Source organism: Semicossyphus pulcher, unplaced genomic scaffold (genome assembly GCF_022749685.1).
Source record: "Semicossyphus pulcher isolate SPU_LCO1_2020_fin unplaced genomic scaffold, fSemPul1.0.p SCAF_8, whole genome shotgun sequence".
Lineage (NCBI taxonomy): Eukaryota > Metazoa > Chordata > Actinopteri > Labriformes > Labridae > Semicossyphus > Semicossyphus pulcher.
Genome location: NW_027211759.1, coordinates 12,545,883 through 12,563,655, shown reverse-complemented (window position 1 = coordinate 12,563,655; position 17,773 = coordinate 12,545,883). Strand labels below are relative to the sequence as shown.

Sequence of the window (17,773 nt, the reverse complement as noted above, 5' to 3'; positions counted from 1 at the left end):
ACATTAATGTCATGTGTTGTGTCTCCCGCGTGTTTACCAAAAAAGCCTGTGACCTCCCATTTCTACTGGCTGCAGCTCGGTGTGGGCCTACTTTAGTGTGTGTGTTAGTAGTGTGTAAGTGTGTCTGTGTGTGTGTCAGATCCACTGTAGGCTACCGAGGCGGCATCAGCTCGAGCGAGGCATTTCTCTTTACCCCGACAAACCTTCAGGGGGCTTTTAGCATTTGTTCAGTCTGCAGTCTCTGGAAAACATCTGATTCATTTTTTAAGCAGTCCCAGATGCTGCGCAGAGTGTGAGAGTGTGTGTGCACGAGAGCGTCAGTGTGAGTTTGTCAGCGCGTGAGAATATCTGCAGTCTTAGAGAAGGGGAGGGAAGCGAGAACCGTGTGGATTTTTTTAATATCACTTTTTTTAGGTATGAACGCAGCGTGCGTCTCATACTGCGATATGACATCGATGGATTCATATTATAGCACGTCTACTGCGCAGGGAAGGGACCACCAGGCGAACCCGTTCAGGACTTTCCCAAACACTGAGACCAAGTACAGCCCCACGTTCATCCCGGGGAAAGGGCAGCCGTACGGAGAGAAGCCCCGGAGTCCCTACCAGTCGGAGTGCCAGTCTTTGGATGGCGCAGAGGAGAGCACCTTCAACAAGTCCTACCAGCTCTACATGCAGAGACCGACCTGCAAAACTCCACCCGAGGGAAGCAAGCTGCACCCGGACAGCGGACTCAACGGGACGCTCATGCCCTGCTATGGTGAGTGCGCACGAGAGAGGCACGAACGAAGGCAAAACATCGGCCCCGTGTTGAACGGAAATGCATGACAAGGGGGAACATTTGCAGGCAATAATGGAAGGAGAAAATGTAGCAGTGCGTAATAGGCTGCAGCATCTGAAAGTCAGGGATCTGTGAGCGAAGAGAGGAGAGGAAGAGAGGGGAAAGCCAGCAGGGCTCATCAGCCACGCATTTATTTATTAAGTAAACCATCTCTTCAATAAATTTAGATTTAAAGGAACAACGTGTTTAAGCAGTAAACTAATGAGAGCAACTGTGAGGAATAACGAGAAAAAGCGAGACTGAAAACATGACTTTTTACGCACCACATTTACGCGTTGCAGAAGTTAAAACCTGCAGAAATTCAGATGTGATTTGCAGGGAGTAAGTTACAATAAAGATCAACGATTCAAAACATGCAGCCATGAATGGAATTGAATTGCATTTCAGGAAAAGGAGGATTTCCTGCTCTGAAATCCTGCATGATGAGCTGCAATTGTAGAAAATCGTTCCCCTTTACGAGATGTGTGTTTAGACTTGAGTTATTTCAGACTTTTATCAAGCCTGTGCATTTTCTCACTTTGTGACGGCTGTATATTTTATTTATTACGTTGACAGACTCAAGTCACAGGATTTCCATTTACTCACTAAATTGAATTATTTTGTTCCACATGAATCCGCAGCATCTGTCACTGATCTCACCGGCCTGTAGCTGCAGCCTGTTATTGTCTTCATACATTCAAACTATCTTCATCCCTAACAAATACAGACATGCTGTGAATTATTTTATTATTCATAGCCTGTATAAATAAGAGCACACGCGCGCAAGCATTAAGTCCAATTGGGACGATACAAAATTGATAATTAAAATTTAATCAGGACTATTTTAAAGGGCATTTCTAACACGTGCTCAGTTTTGTTTTATTATATAAAAACAATAGGCGATGACAAGAGGCGCTACTTTTTCACAGCAGGGGGAATATTCATATATCCGATGAAGTAGCTCCGCTTTCAGGCCAAAACGTCCCTATTTGTCCAATAAAATACAACCATCAGAGACGTATTTAAATATTTAGGGGCTGTTTGGGCGTCCTAACAAATAGCATAGATTTTTATAACAACCTTTAAAGCTTCACAGAGTCTTCTGACAATTCGTTGCACTACAAATGCTGCGTTTAAAGAAAACAATCCGTTTTACTGTCGCTTTTATGAGACGTGGGAGTTTTAAACAAAAAGGGAAAAAGCTCTTATTGAGCAAACTGTTGACTAAAGGTCCACGAGAATGGGCCTAAAGCCTTACAAAAGAATCACTTATAGATACAAATTAAATTTAAATAGTAGGCCTACATAGCCGCCTATATGATATCTGTGGCTATAACGAGCATCAGGCCCATTATATTCGACTTCTACAAATCCGCTAAAAATCATATTTTGGGGAGTTATCAGCGCATAGACTGGTCGGCGCCCTCGTGTTTTAGGTCCAGATGTTTATCATGATCTTACAGAAGAAAACATCTGTTATGATCACGGTAAAAATATGAAGTTATTGGAAACTTATAAGCAGCAACTCAAGTTTTAAATATTCGTTTTAATCGGTTATTCGCGCTGGAAAATGGATTTAGTGGCTTAAAAAACAGCTCAAAAACGTAACACTAATACATGTAAATATTGTAAATGTCAATGTTCTTTTGTAAGACATTTTAAAGATTAGCTGTGATATAAAATTGCCCTGATTTTTCTCACTGGGACCAGTTACGTCCTGGCCTGCTGCGCTCTGCGCAGTAGTCACTACAACACGCTGCCAAAAAACATCAACAAAGCGCGAATTAATCAGAAGAAATCTGCAGTCCCTTTTTATTCCGAGCTGAAGTGTCACTTTTTTTTCCTGGAGTTTGAAAGTTGGCCCGAACAGACTGCAGCACCCCTGCGCTGAAGTTTGAATTGATTTGGCACGTGCATTGACAGAACCATTTAAACAGCGTCATTAAACGCAACACGCCTCCCCTGAGGAGAGCTCTGCAGTGTTATTATTGAAAATGTTGCAGCCAGATGAAGGCATCGTGGCTCCGGGGAGGATAGTTTGGGGCCAAGCCAAAGCCTCAGGCGTCAACAGGCTTGTGCTCTTATGTGTGGTCCTCAATGGGAGATGTATTGCTCAATCTGCATCATGATGACACCAAAGTCGGATCAGACCCAGAGGGAGTTTTCTGTGTGGCAACTTCAGCTCCAACACTGTTTACATGGCGAAGATACATTTGTGTGTTTGTGTGCAGCAAAATACACACACAAAAATGTGTCACCAGCTATTAACACTTTATATGTTAAAACTGTAATTAATTTACTTTTTTTCAATAACATATAAAACTTTAACACACACATATAAGAAGCAAAGGTAAAGGTGTGGATTTACTGCCATGTTAATTCTGTTAAAAATAAAGCAGGAAATATTTTTTGGCATCTGCTGCAGAATATTCTAATTTTTACACTTTTAATTTCTAATGTTTTGGCAAATAATTCCTTTAAAATCACTATTCTAATGCCATAAAGTGTGAGTCAACTGTAGTAAAACAAAAATAAAATTCAAGAGCTGAAAAGAGATTCAAAAGATTCTCGTTAAATCCCTAAAATCACAGCATAATGTATCAAAAAGGTTTACGTTGTTTTGCGTAAATAATAAAAGTGCCGTGCCAGATTTTTAATTAATCCTTAAAAACACAATCTCATCTCTTAAAGAGTGAATTAACCTCCCTGCACAGCAGTGTTTCAGGATGGCGGCTAACTCAGAGAGACTGTCCCACAGCGATGCAGGGATGGAGCCGTCTACCTGCTCGCGCAGCCATGAATGAAATAAATCCCCCGGAGCCGATCGAGTGCCGAGGAATGCAGGTCAGCGCTGCAGGAGAGGTCGGCATTAATCTAAGGCAGATGTGCATTACTGGCTCCTATAGTTATTATTCATACTCCCCAAACATCACATCTCTCAAAGCTATGAGAGTCCCTGAGATGACAGAGTGCGACTGGTTTACATAACCCCGTCTCTACAATACCTTGTACAAATAAGCAGTGAGTCACAAATGGACATCCAGATTGGGTAATGATTTGAGGGGCTCGGGAGAAACGAGAGGGTTTCTGGGAAAGCCGCACGTGTGTGAACGATGTGTGTTTACATGTATGTACTTACTGGGCTCTACAGCTTTCACATTGTTTGCATACGTCTAAGTTTTGATTCTAAATTTGTTTTAATTTTTTAGTTTTCTTACTTGATGCAGTTTCTTCTGATGGAAATAATATCACACTTTATCAGAAATGTGAGGGAATGTAAGCGGCATCGATAAGTCTAAATCTGAAAAATACACATCATTGTCTGTGGTTGAAATCTAGATTTTGTGTGAACCTTAGTACCCACATTTTCATTCACACAATAGCAATTTAAAGCAAATTGCATACAGCTTTCACAATCTTTGTTCTTTCAAACTACTCCTCCCGTCACCGGGAAATCGAAGTATCCTGTGATATGTAAAACATTTTCCTAGGCTGTAAGAAAACCAAAACAAGACCCTTTAAAAGAGTCCTGGCATGGTTTTTAAAAGCGTCCTGTCAAAATAAAGCGCTCAAAGTATATGCTAAAAGGCTGTGGGAAGTGATGTCACAGGATATGCATGTGCTGATGACTAACACATTGTGTGCATGCTAACAATAAGAAAAAGGGCAGACTGACACCTGGGATGGTGCCGGCGTGTGTGTGTGTGTGTGTGAACAAGAACAAATTAGAATGTGTAATGAACGATTGAAAGGATGGATTAATGAGTTAAATAAATGAATCAGAAGCACAGTCGCAGCAGTGCCTTCCAAAGCATGAACCCCACTCTAAAGCCTTTCTGCTCGTACGTGCTCCAGCTCTCGTGCAGCTCACACAGCATGCGCTGGCCTTTGCTTTCTGCCTCCTCTCCTGCAGGAAGGTAACTCCCCCCCGCCGCCTACCTGAGACCTGCATGCGGGCCACATGAAAGAAATGATTTGGAAACTTTAACCAGCTTGCACGCAGTTTGATCGGGGGGCCTTTTCGTGTCGAGGCTGGAGCTGCGTCCTTACCTAGACTTCCTCGATCCTTATCAGTTGACTGTTATCTAAATCTGAATGATAAAAATATTGGACACAAAGTACAAGGGTTGTATGGAAGGGAAGGAAGCTTATTTCCTTTAAACAATCCACAAAATGTGCACTCCAGAGAGGCAAAGATGGAAACGATTGCACAAAGAAAAAGTCAATCTAAGGTCCATGATTAAGGTTGCTTTCAGCAGAGAGAAACAGCTCATTCTGCTGGTTTGATGTCTGTGGAAGGTCACCTAAAACAACAATGAGTGCACCACAAACTTCCTTTATACTTGTCTTTGATTCCAACGAGGCAAAATGTTATTCCAACATGATCTAAACCTCACAAACGTGATTGTAAAATTAATTTAGGACGACTGGATGACAGATGATTGAATAGATCCTTTATAATCAATCTTTTGCTGCCCTTTTAAATTTATCACCAGACTCAAACTGACTTGTGATATTGATAACACAATGACAAGATTAACTGCCTATATTTCCTTCAGCTTGACCTTAAGGTTATTGCTTTGTTTCCACACACTGATATTAGACTTTTTATTTAATTTTATAATAAGTTTTTGCATCTTTTCCCATGTAGGAGACAAAGTGTACATCCTCCTTCAACGCACCGAAAACATTCTATAATCCAAAAGTATTTCTGTGCTCTTTGAAGTGAGAAAGTGACTGCCGCAGCCTGAGGTGTTCTGACAGTAGTGAGGTCATGATCGCGTCAATTTATCAGGAGCTGAGGCTGAGCAGACAGATTTTTTGGTTTCCCAGGGAATCTGAATTCCTGCGTGAGCCGCTGGCATACATCTCTCCTCAGGAACATCTGGGAGCCTCCCTTCCACTGAGGAAACAACATCAGGTCTTAGACTGTGCTGCAGGAGGAATAATATAGCCCAAAGCAAGTCTGCGAACCAGCAATGAATGTACAATTTAAAGTCACCAAAGCCAATGTGATATCTGACTGTTTTTGGTCCATATAAGGTGTGATAAGTGGAGAGTCACTGTAACAGACTGCCGTCAGCTCTGAGCGAACACTTGAGAGCACTCTGTTTAAAAGCATTCCCTTCCCTATTTAGTGTTTGGTCATTAACCCTTCCCCAGGTTACTAATTTATAGTGTTTCTTTTATTTGGCTTCACTTGACCCTCCTCGTCCCTTTCCATAAAAACTGAGAGGGTGCCCTGTTGCTTTACAACCAGTTAAATTACACTTTGATGTTTCCTCTCTGTTTTCAGCAGTGATTAAATTGCTGACCCTAGTAAACATCTGACCTCGGCTAACTGAAGAGGTCTGCAGCTTGTCACACAGTCACTGTGGCAAATTGCAGGATCAGCCGGCGATATTTCGGTGCGTTTGCGCGTTCATCGATGAATACTGAAACGAGAACAAGTCAAAAACACATTCCTGTGAATGCCAGAAAAACCGGAGCCAGTGCAGTGGAATCTTGGCTCCCATAAGAAAGCAGTGTGTGAAGGCTGTGTTCTGCAGAACTGGTGCAGAAAAGACAGCTCAGCATGCGGGAATACTCGAGGATGTTTGTGGCGAAGGATTCGGTGTGGTTAGCGTGACAGAGAAGAGAGAGATGAGCTCGGGGAACCAGACAAGAGAAAGATGTTGATTAGTGCAGATTCTGCTGCTGATAGAAGTCTGTTTAAGGCTGGGAAGCTAAAATGAAGAGTTTGACATGATCCCTTATTGGTTTTTACAGAGAGTAAGATGAGGAGACAGATGACACTCTCATGTCTACGTACTGTAAAATCCAGAATATAAGTCGCACCTGAATAAAAGACTGTTTTTGGGGAGGAACAAAGTTCACGATAGCTATTTATTCATTAAATTGTGTATAAAAGTTATTTAAACACTATTTCATTGTATTTCCATTTAAAACACATTCAAAACACACACAAATTACAGCCTACCATCTATTTTCGCTGTAGCTAGCGATAGCTGGCAGCCTACGCTAATGTTGATTGTGAGGGTCGCTTAAAACAGTGAGGAAAACAGCACTGCGGCATATTGTAAATAGGAGACGTTGTAGCGGCTTGGACCCGGAAGCAGTTTAATGCAGAGGTCACCACTTAACAAGCGACAACTTTAGTTAGATAATAGCGCCATCGTCTAAAATACCGTAACATAATAACATACCTTTCTCTGCATTTTATTCAGGTATATTGGTCGCACAGGTATACAGGACGCACCCCACTTTTTAGATGAAAAAAAGTATTCTAAGTGCGTCTTATACACCGAATTTTAAGGTAGTTGATATAAAAAGGTACTACAGTAGAACAAAGTCTCAAAACAGGGGAAAGGATAAGACTAGGTCTGTTCAAAAGACAACAACATCTGTCTACCATCACCTTTAAACTTTTGTTTGTTTAAAAATGACAAAGAACTTGAGCTTAAAAAGTTCCTCCAAACTACGTTGGTCGCGAGTTTTAAGGGTGTTCACTTGGGAAAAAAGTGTGGGGTCCTACAACTGTTCCAACTGTCCTCCCACTGTGAAAAACTTTCTCTGGTCCAAAATGTCTTTATTTAACCCCTGTATTTTACACATCCTTTTTGGACAGATTAAACAAACGAATCAGATTTAGAGGCGCTGTTTTTAAGCACTGCTTGTTTTATGCTAGGTTAAGGCAACCGTATGCTCAAGGTAGCTTAATGAGGTGCATAAGGGAAAGCTTATAAGTGTACTATCCAAGCTACTAAACCACTACTTTAAGGCAGACATGTTCCTTTTCGTGCAGGTTCCAGCTAAAATCTTAGAGATATAAGTCTGTATAAAACATTTTCACCATCTTCCCATCCCCTCATCTGTGCACCCAGCTGCACCCTGTGCCTTTACCGGATATATGCCGTGCTCAGCGGAATAATTTCATTTTCCTTCACTGATGCAGATGCCAAACAGGAACCTGGAGTTGACCTGTCTTACTTCTCAACATTGCAGCCCGGGGCTAAGAATGAAAATATTGCACAGTGCTTTAGCATATGAGGCCAGCGGAGGGGCTGGTGATGTCAGAACATCTGCCTGCGTGGAGACCGTAAGAGGGTCTGACAGGTGGGCCACAACGATATGAGGTCATGAACTCCAGCTGGGCGAGCTGTGCTGTTCCATTAGCGTCTCGGTCGGGGCAGAGAGCAGGAGGGGAGGGATCTGCTGCGATATCGAGAGGATGACTATTGACATTTCATTGTGAGAGACACAAGCCAAAGGAGTACTAATCCATGAAAACAAACATGCATGCTGCAGACAGCCTCCGCCTAGCTTCATCACTCTGAAACTATTCAGTCATCTTACTTGCCACTAAAACACTCGGCTCAGTGACTCACCAGTGCCACAAGGAGTCTGCTCTCTTTCCCATGTTGCAATGCGTTTCTGGGAATGACAGGAGGCTGTTACTCATAACAAAAATGCAAGGTGACAACGTAAAAAAGCATGCACATAACTATTAAGTGAATCATCCCACACTCTAACTTTAAGACACATGTTGGACTATGAGCTGGTTTCAGACCAGTACAGTCAGGACAGGGCGCTCCCCGTGCCCATTCGCAGCAAAGGCAAACAGAGCGGCTGACAGAGCGTACTGTTCTCACCGGCCCACAACCAGAGCCCTTCAGCTTATTTATTCACACTGCTGTTTGTTTATTGAAGGAGAAGGGACAGCTTTCTTCATCTCCGAAAAGGAAACAAAAAAGCAAGCGAGCGCTGACAGGAACAGAGCGCGGTCTGTCACAAAATGGACGCTCTCAAAATTGAAGGTGACAAACACAATGTTGTTTACATCTGAGGGGCAAGGTTGTGGGGGTAAAGCTGTGGTCTCCCCCCGTCCCGCCGCACACAAGGCCCGCCATACACAAGCTGCAGAGACGGAGCAGGTTTGTTGCGTGGTTCGGGTTTCAGGTGGCGTGATTGAGAGATGTGAGGGAGAGGCCTTGGAGGGTTGTGTCACAGGTCACGCCAATGTGTAGTGACATACCTTTCAAACAGAAAACATTTCTCCTCCGCGACTTTCAGACCTGCTGCATGCACACGAGGCCTTTGAACCTTCAAAATAAAACATTACAGAGGTGATGTCAGCTTTAACTAAATGTAATTTGGTGTGGATGTTTTAACTTGATGATGAGCAGGCGCTCTCTCTGACTCGAATGCGAGGCAGCATGGTTTGATTCAGCCACAATTTCAACAAAGTATTGCTCTGCTGAATATTCCAATTACAGAGTAGTAACAGTAATTACAGGACTGCTATTGACAACATGTGTTGTTCTTTTTTCAGGTCAGAAATGGTCAGGAAGTTGTTTTTAATAGCTTGTTTGAAAATAATATTATTACAGTCAGAATATGATTTAGATTATCTTCAAACCACACTGGAGTAAATTGTGAATCTTTGCTTTAAAAAGTTTCATGTGAAAATCAGAAGAGCGGCACAATTCAACCAAAACCGCTTTGTGTTATTTTAGAACCACAGTGTGAGATTTAAACTTTAATGAAGTTTTAAGAGCAGCACTGCCAATCCACATCACAGGACTGCAGTTTCAATCCAGTGATCTACAGTTGTACTTCCATTGATTGTGAGCGCACACGTGAGACCGATTTAAAAAGAAGAATAGTCAAAATTGATGCAGCAGAGACAATGATGTCTTCACTATTTATTTCCTAGCACAGATCAAGCTCCAAAAAACCTTGATCAAACATTTCCCAAAATTCAAATGGGTAGCATCTTTTATTAGACTCCTAACACTTCTTCATTGTATCAAACTTTGGCCCCTTCAGAGCCAGTTTTGGCCCAGTACTACTCATTGTGACAAGTAAACTGAGCTTCACGTGGAAAAGTGGTGAAGTGCCCCTTAAAAGGAACAAAAAAAGATGTTAACTGTCCACACTTCTTTCTTTTCTTAAATCTCGATCTTACAGGAAAAGACAACGGTGGCCTGACAGAGTCGGAGCTGCCCCCGAACGTCGATCCTCCCGGGATGGAAGGCAGCTACCTGAACCTGAAGGTACCCGGCGAGAAGGGGCCGAGCGAGCGGCCGGGCTCGGACCTCTCCAGCCCTCTGGACAAAAGTGAGGCTGAGAGCAACAAAGGCAAGAAGAGGCGCAATCGCACCACGTTTACCAGCTACCAGCTGGAGGAGCTGGAGAAGGTCTTCCAGAAGACGCACTACCCAGATGTTTACGCCCGCGAGCAGCTGGCACTGAGGACGGATTTGACGGAGGCTCGAGTGCAGGTGAGGAAAAACGAACCATTTGAACGACATCTTGAATTCATACACGATACAAAAGAAATATTTTGTAATCTGACGACCTATTGGCAGGATGGCATGAAAGCACTGTTGAAAGAAACGCTTGGTTATGGTGGTAAGGTACAAACGTAACTTAGTAAGGCTAAGAGAAACACTGTGGGTTGAAATGACTACTTTGTTAAAGTACGGCTGGCTTAATCACCATGGTTACAGTAGTAAACATGCAATTGAGAAAACAAAGAAACAGCAGTCCCCACTGTTGACCGATCCATCTCTTCCATCACCTCCTTACGACCTCCAAACAATGTCACCCGACTTCCTCCTTAGCGATCATCAAATTTACTCCAGCCACTTAAAAGCTTTTTCCATTCAATGTAAAAATGTGTTGTTTTGCCGACGACTTGCTTATGCTCATAGTTAGGAGGACAGTCTCCATGAGTCGTGTTGTTTGACTGCAGGCGTCCATGTTTGCATGCTAATAATCACTCTGGGAACTTTAAAAGAGGGCTGGGAGAGTTAGGACTGGCATGTTGACAGAAATTGTTCGGAACAGCAGACAGCAAGGCCTATTGTTCTCCATCTCTCTTTCTGCCTGCCAGCTTTGGATCAGAGTGGGATGGGTGGGACTCAGGGAATACTCTGTTCTTAGCTATTACATGCTGCAGGCTCTGCAAAAGGGTCAGAGGTCAAGGGTTTCTCCCAAACAGTACCGTGTTCAAACAGCTTCATCGCATAACTGCGGAGGCTCGGAGGGAAAACACACGGAAAGAGAAAAAGTCATCAAAGCTATTTGGCGAGGATGTAAAAAACACTTTGAGATGCCAGTTTCAATTTCCGTGCACAGTCCAAGACAAAGTCAGGGACAGGGAGCCTGGCCTGGGCCTTGTGCTGGTACAGTGAAATAAGCACATTCATGTTGCGTTCACACAGATCCATCTATTCCCCAGATGAACGTAATTATCTTCCTCATCTGACAGACTCTGTTGAGTCACTGTGAGGTTTGACCCATACTTTAAAATCAGACCCTAAATATGCACGCAATCAAGACTAAACCCCACAATTTCATCTGAAGGTCCATCAAGACAAAGTCCAGGGATATCCAATTGTTGAATACCAAGGGGCACTCCCAGCTTGGCAAGCGATCGGAGAACCCTTTTCATCTCCGGAACAACAGCCATCGAGATCCAGAGTACAGATGTTTTCTGCCAAAATGCCAGAGTCAAGGTCCTACAGTTTCATCCTCAGTTTAATGATGAATGTCTTCATAAAGCGGCGCTGCAGTTTTCCACAATCACATCTGTGACTTCTGCTACCACTAGTTTATTTAGCACAATTAGCTCTCAACCTCAGACTTGAACCTCACCACACTGCCTAGTATTTTTTATGGAGGAGGCGTCTGTGTGTGAGTGAGCAGCGAGGCAGTCTATCAATCGCCGCGGTCCTGGATGACAGAGATGAGGTGAGACGGCTGGACTTCAAAGCTGCGTTTGGAGCTGTGCACTCTGCCCTCCCTCTCTCCCTCTTCCTCTCTCTCGGCCTGCTGGCTCTGGAGCATAAATAAAGCTCTTTAATGGCTCTGTAAGCTGCCTTTTGCTGTCAACGTCTTTAGCAATTACTGTATCACCGCCAAGCACTTTGAGCTCCAAGAGCTCTGAGCCACCTTCCTCGCAGATGTCTGCTGGATGAAATAAACAAGAGTTGTAAGTGTTTGCAGTTGATAAATAAATATTGTACTTTAGGGCTTTTTATAGAGGATGGCTCACTCTTCATCATTATGAGAAATAATAAAAGTTCTTTAAACTAATTGAAATTCTACTCGTGCAAAAACATCAGCGGCCTTCTTTTCTAATGAACTTGGAGGTTTTGGAGTTTGGGAATAAGAGACGCAGAGCAGCAAAGGACACATCTGACTTCATAATGTTCCCCGAATGATCTCCCTGCCAAACTATTTGGCTTCGCTCTCATTCCTGCTGCCGTTCAAAGGCGAAGCTATGGAGAGCAAACCCTCTGTGAAACATGACACACTCAGAACCAAGAAACCAAGACAAGGGTCGTATATAGCTCAGACATTGTTTGCTTGTTTGTAAAAGGTTCCAGTAAGTGTGTGAGAGCAGCCAGGTTAGAGGGACGCATCTGTTAGCGACCGACTTTGAATTTTGTTTATAACTCGGTATGTAAATGTGTGCGTTTGCCGTGCGTATCCTGCATGTGCGTATGTGTATGCTGGGTCCGCTGCTCTCGTCTGCACGCCTCGGAAAGGTCAGAGGGGTTAGCTGCGGAAAGCCAAGGGCTTAGGCGTCAGGAAATTAAACATGAAATGAAAACAAGCTCCAGTTTGAACATTCTCCCATCTCACTTTCCAATATCCCCACTTCCCCTCGGTGACTTAAAAGGGAGGAGGGAGGAGAGAGACATGGAGAGAGAGGGGTCGGCAGAGGAGGGGAGAGAGGGGCTGGAGAGGGAGAGGAAAGGTTGAGCTTCGACAGTGGGGCGGGAGTGCGACGAAGAGATGAAGAGGAGAGGATAAAGCCGAGTTATCTTGAGCCATCAGAAAGAGATGACAGCTTTGTTACTGATAAAACTTTATGTTTAAAAAAAAGAGTAGTTTTAAAAAACTTCTTCCTCACCTGCATTAACCTTAGTCCAAGTTTGTGCCTCCCATGCATTACATATCATTCTACATTGAAGTTAAACGCTCACAGATTGGTTAGGGCTAGGAAAAGATCATGGTTTACGATAAAATGCATTTTAGTTCTTACCTAACTTCAGTCACTTACATGATGTACGTTCCAACTGTTACCTAACTTACTACTGAAGACGATCAATCTTTAAACTAAATCACCTGACTTGTGCTTGATTAAGGTGTTTCTTTTTGGAAGGTCAGTCTGGAATTTACTTAAAATAAATGTCCAGCAAATTTAAAAAAACTAACAGGCTTTTGCACAAACACTAATCGCAGTTCTGAATGAAACTTTTCTTGCCCTTAGGGGAATTTGTTTTGCAACAAGAGCATAAAACATACAAAAAAGACATCAACAAATACACAGGACGGCACACACATTAAATAAAATATCATGAAAGCATCATGTATGCCTGTGAAGGATAAGTTAAATAACGTGCAGACTGTTTAGACTCATTTCAGGGCCTGTTAAGCAGCTGAATGCTGCGTGGAACAAAGGAAGTAATGCCTCTGTTAGTCCGCATCCTGGGCATCCTGGGCATTCTGTGCCTCCGACCTGAAGATACAAGTTCACATTCTGACCACAGAATGATCTTGTGAAGGTATTTGTGGAATAAAAGACGAAAATAAAAGACCCTTTAAAAATCCAAATGAAGAAATAGTCGGCCAGCTACACAATAGAAATAGATCTTTACCTGTTTCTGTGTCTATTTTCTCATCAAGCCAGCCGCAGATGACATATACTATTGCTCTTTCTGTAAAGTACAACCAAAATATTGGCACATTGTACAAAGAAGCTTCAACACATACCAATGTAACTTAACTTGTCTTAAGTTGCATCAGAAAAAACTTTGGCTGCAACTTAGGAAAGATCATTTTTGTTGTAAAATATTTCTGTGTGATTATTTGCAGGAGAATCCCATGCTTAGCTCTGTGACTTGAATGTCACGTGTCTATATACAAGACTATAACTGGAAGTATTGCTGCTTCACAGTCATCAGTCCGATCTGGCCTTCTGTGATGAGAAGGATATCTGGAAACCTGTGATGTTATGAGCTCTCATATCCAAGGAAAGACATGAAGAACCCTAAACAATAATAGACCCAGAATCCTCAGGGGGAGCAGAACACAGACTGTGAGCCCCACTCAAAAACAGATGAGATAATTCAAAGGGCAACGACCCCTCACCTTGACATTGGGGTTCAGCCACAGCCTCACGTATCAGTTTACTGCTCTGCGAGGCCGAGCCGTCCTCTAATCTCGCCAGCTGACCCGAGGAATGTCGAAGTCAGAGGACACTTCTTTACGTCAGCTTCTAACCAAAAGACACAAGCAACAGCTTAATGTGCCACAGGAGGCCTTATATGGTCTTCTCTTTGAAAATGAAGCGTCCAGTTGTTAATTCAGGCGGGAGAATCACAGGTTTGTGTGCCTTTAGAGCTGGTTTTATCTCATTTGATAAGTTGATTGGAGTAATGGTGAAAGAGGGGGGATTTGAGGAGGTTGACTGAGGGGAAATTGCATGTCAGGGACTATGGAAACCACAAGCTGATTGGGCTGGGAATCAACCCACAATCCAAATTCAAACCCCTGTGTCGAAGCAGGACCGCTCTCTCTCTCTCTCTCTCTCTCTGTGCTCTTTGAAGAAGTTTCCCTTTCCCTCTTGGGAGGAGAAGATTCAGACAACCAACAAATAGATACAGATAAACATGTGGAGACTCCCAGCATCCCCCTCTAATCCGCTTTTCTCTTGCATGGAGATGTGAGAATGTTTGGGAGAAACAACGATTTACAAAGTTACAGCTGATGAAGAGACGGTTTGGAAAGGAGAAAAACTTTAGATTTAATGAAATGAATGTATGATTGAATAAGAAAGAATATTGCTTGTATAATCAGTAATGTATTTACTTGTTTTATTGGGTATATGGAATCAATCTGGTTTATTCACTTAGATTTGATTTAACCGCATTAACAGACAGAAGTGCTTGAAGTGACATCACAAATCCCCCTCTAAATTACTGCATAGCGTGCAGGGCTGCAACTGACCTTTTTTTGTATACTACCAAATACTGTTTATTACTTAGATGTTTAATGTTTAATAAAACATCAGAAAACTGAGAAAAATGTCTGTAATACTAAACATATTTAAATGTCTAATTTTGTTCAACTAACTGTCCAAACACAAAGATCTCCAGTTTGCTTTCATAAAACAAGGAAAGGCAATAAAATGTCACATTTGAGGAGCTGGAACCATTCAAAGTTTGGCATTGGTGCTTAAAATTGACTTTTTTTGTAAAGATAATTTTCTGCCGATTTATAATTGGACTAATCTTTGCTGCTCTAGAGCTAATGTTTGTATTGTAATGTGTGTTTTAGATCTTCCTGGCCAGGAACAACAGATGTAAATTAGCTATATAGCTAACTGTGGCCCAACAGTTGTGTTGTGCACGGCTCCTGTCGAATAAACTAATAAACTAAACTTATATTTAGGTACTACTATGACAAGCGAGTTAGAAAGCAATGTAACACTTGAACTGAAAAATGAACGCCTAGTTATACATGAATATACAATTGTCTACAGTAGTCAATCAAGTCTTGTTTATGTAGTCCAAAAGCACAAGACACAAATCCTACCACGAAAGGACTTACAACTTTAAAACACTCTCGAAATTAGTACCCGTATTTGGATGTGGGAAAACTTAAAACAAGACTTGGTCAAAACCTAGTATGTGGCTGACCGCATTAGGGCAACGTGCGCTTTTGTGAGCAATGTGTTACAAGGACTGTCCTTATGAGGCCGATGACAACGTGTTTGAAAACAGGTGCGCACTGCGGACGTAGGGGAAGACAGCGGACGAGCAGCGGAGGAGCAGCCCCGCCTACTCCCCGAACAAATCCAGAGCCGTATAGACAGAGAGTCGCGTCACTGGAGGCCCAATATGCTCCATGAGCCGCCATTGCAATGTTGCAACTCTCTCTCTCTACGGCTCTGAAAGTACCGTCAGTCAGTCAGTCAGTCAGTCAGTCAGTCAGTCAGTCAGTCACATACAGACCCGTGTGTAGGGCTGATCCCGGCGGTCTGCCAAAAAAAGCTTGAACATCGAAAAAAATAGGATCAATCTCAGGAACAGGAACAGAGGAGGAATCTCTCCTCCGGGACAGACACCAAAATTAGGACTACACATATCAATTGTAGATTTCTTTCGGGCTATATATTTAGATTTTGAGCTCAGAACATTCTTCCTTTCAGCCTTGAGTCCTGCTCTTCTTCATGCCTTGCTTGCACAGCCAAGAGCTTAAGTATCCTGCACTGGGTCTGTCAGCAGGTACTGAAAGAACACCCTGTCTGCAAAGTAGCACACCTATCAATCTCACAGGGAGGAATAACTCAGCACAACCTAATTCACATACTGCACATGAAACTTAATAAACCCAAAGATGGACAGAGAAAATCACCTTCTTGGTCTAAAGTTGAACTTTTGCTTCAAGGATGAGAGCGAGGGATTCCCCACTGTAACCCACTGCGCTGACATGTGGGGGAGAGCGCACCTTTCTCAGAGTGATTTATGAATGGCTACAGGCCCAGATGTGGATCTGTCGACGCTGGCAGCCTGAGGGGAGGCAGACGCCTGAGTATCAAAGGGAGGAGCTGAAACGTGCAGCACCAGGGGAGACTCACCATTTTCACATCAATAGCTCCGTGAGGACGGCACTTTAAAGACACGTCAAGTCTTAAAACCTGGGCCTCGACTTTCATGTGCTGCAGAATTTATTTGCTGCACTATCTTCATTTTATGTGGTTCAGTTTCTTACTTCGCTTGCTGAAAGGAAGAGCTGGCCTCTTCTCCAGTAAAATAAAGTCTTTGGGTTTGCATGTGACATGAGAGCTTTGAGCGCAGTGTTGAAAATGATTTTCAAGTGTTGTTTGGTAGAGGCTGCTCCACATTTGGAGGTGTTTTCCTGATGGATTGTTTTCTTTGCAGGTGTGGTTCCAGAACCGCAGAGCCAAGTGGAGGAAGAGGGAGCGTTTTGGCCAGATGCAGCAGGTCCGGACACACTTCTCTACTGCTTACGAGCTGCCTCTATTGACCCGGCCTGAGAACTATGCACAGGTACAAGAAACCAACTTACCAACTTGTGAGGGAAATATCCTGCTCTTAATATTTTCCCAATTTTTAGTTGTTAACTTTGTCCGTTTGCCATCGTCTGTTTTCCTCTAGATCCAGAACCCTACATGGATTGGGAGCAGCAGTGGAGCCTCCCCAGTGCCGGGCTGCGTTGTGCCATGTGACTCCGTCCCCTCCTGCATGCCGCCTCACCCTCACGGTCCTGGAGGAGTCTCCGACTTCCTTGGCGTACCCAGTCCAGGGAGCAGCCACATGGGACAGACGCACATGGGCAGCCTTTTTGGGGGTCCCGGGATGGGCGGGGGAATCAATGGCTATGATCTCAATGTTGATCCAGACCGCAAGTCCTCCAGCATAGCTGCGCTGCGCATGAAGGCCAAGGAACACAGTGCAGCCATCTCTTGGGCTACATGATGTCCCGGCCCGGTTCCACCCTGCCCCCATATGGCTCTCCTCTCAGCGAGCGCTGTGGGGGTAGGAGGGAGTTTTTCTGAGAGCACTAATGATAACGCAGGTCAAATGAACAGGGAGAGACTGTGGAGATAACAGAGGCCATTACAGCGGCCAACGCAACCGAGATAACAACTGTGACTGTGACATTCAGCAGATGCTGAAAGAGAGAAATACAGACGTGTGGAAGAAGAAAATGATACTTAGACTACGTGCTCATTCTTGATTCCTTGATCTCTCAGGTCTCATTGAAGTATGGGGTTAAGTCCCTGATAAACTGGGTATCATTTGATAGCGACAGGTTTCAGTAAAATAAGCAGAATAATATGGTTTACAAAATAGTTGCATAAAACAGGAATTCAGTGCCAAATTCAGCCTTACCGGTACTTTTTAATTTA

General features: G+C 43.3%; 1 protein-coding gene across 1 annotated transcript; it reads left to right on the top strand.

The window, feature by feature from the left end:
* Positions 1-416: 416 nt before the first annotated feature.
* Positions 417-17,339, top strand: LOC138613023 (homeobox protein aristaless-like 4). Its single transcript, XM_069686584.1, has 4 exons — positions 417-759; positions 9,790-10,103; positions 16,782-16,910; positions 17,019-17,339. Exons 1-4 carry the CDS (start codon positions 417-419, stop codon positions 17,337-17,339), a joined length of 1,107 nt encoding a protein of 368 aa, XP_069542685.1.
* The last annotated feature ends 434 nt before the right edge of the window (positions 17,340-17,773 follow it).

Coding starts and splice junctions, on each gene's coding strand:
- LOC138613023 (XM_069686584.1), top strand. CDS start 417: ATGAACGCAGCGTGCGTCTCATACTGCGATATGACATCGATGGATTCA. Junction 760..9,789: donor GACGCTCATGCCCTGCTATG/GTGAGTGCGCAC, acceptor TCGATCTTACAG/GAAAAGACAACGGTGGCCTG. Junction 10,104..16,781: donor TGACGGAGGCTCGAGTGCAG/GTGAGGAAAAAC, acceptor TTTTCTTTGCAG/GTGTGGTTCCAGAACCGCAG.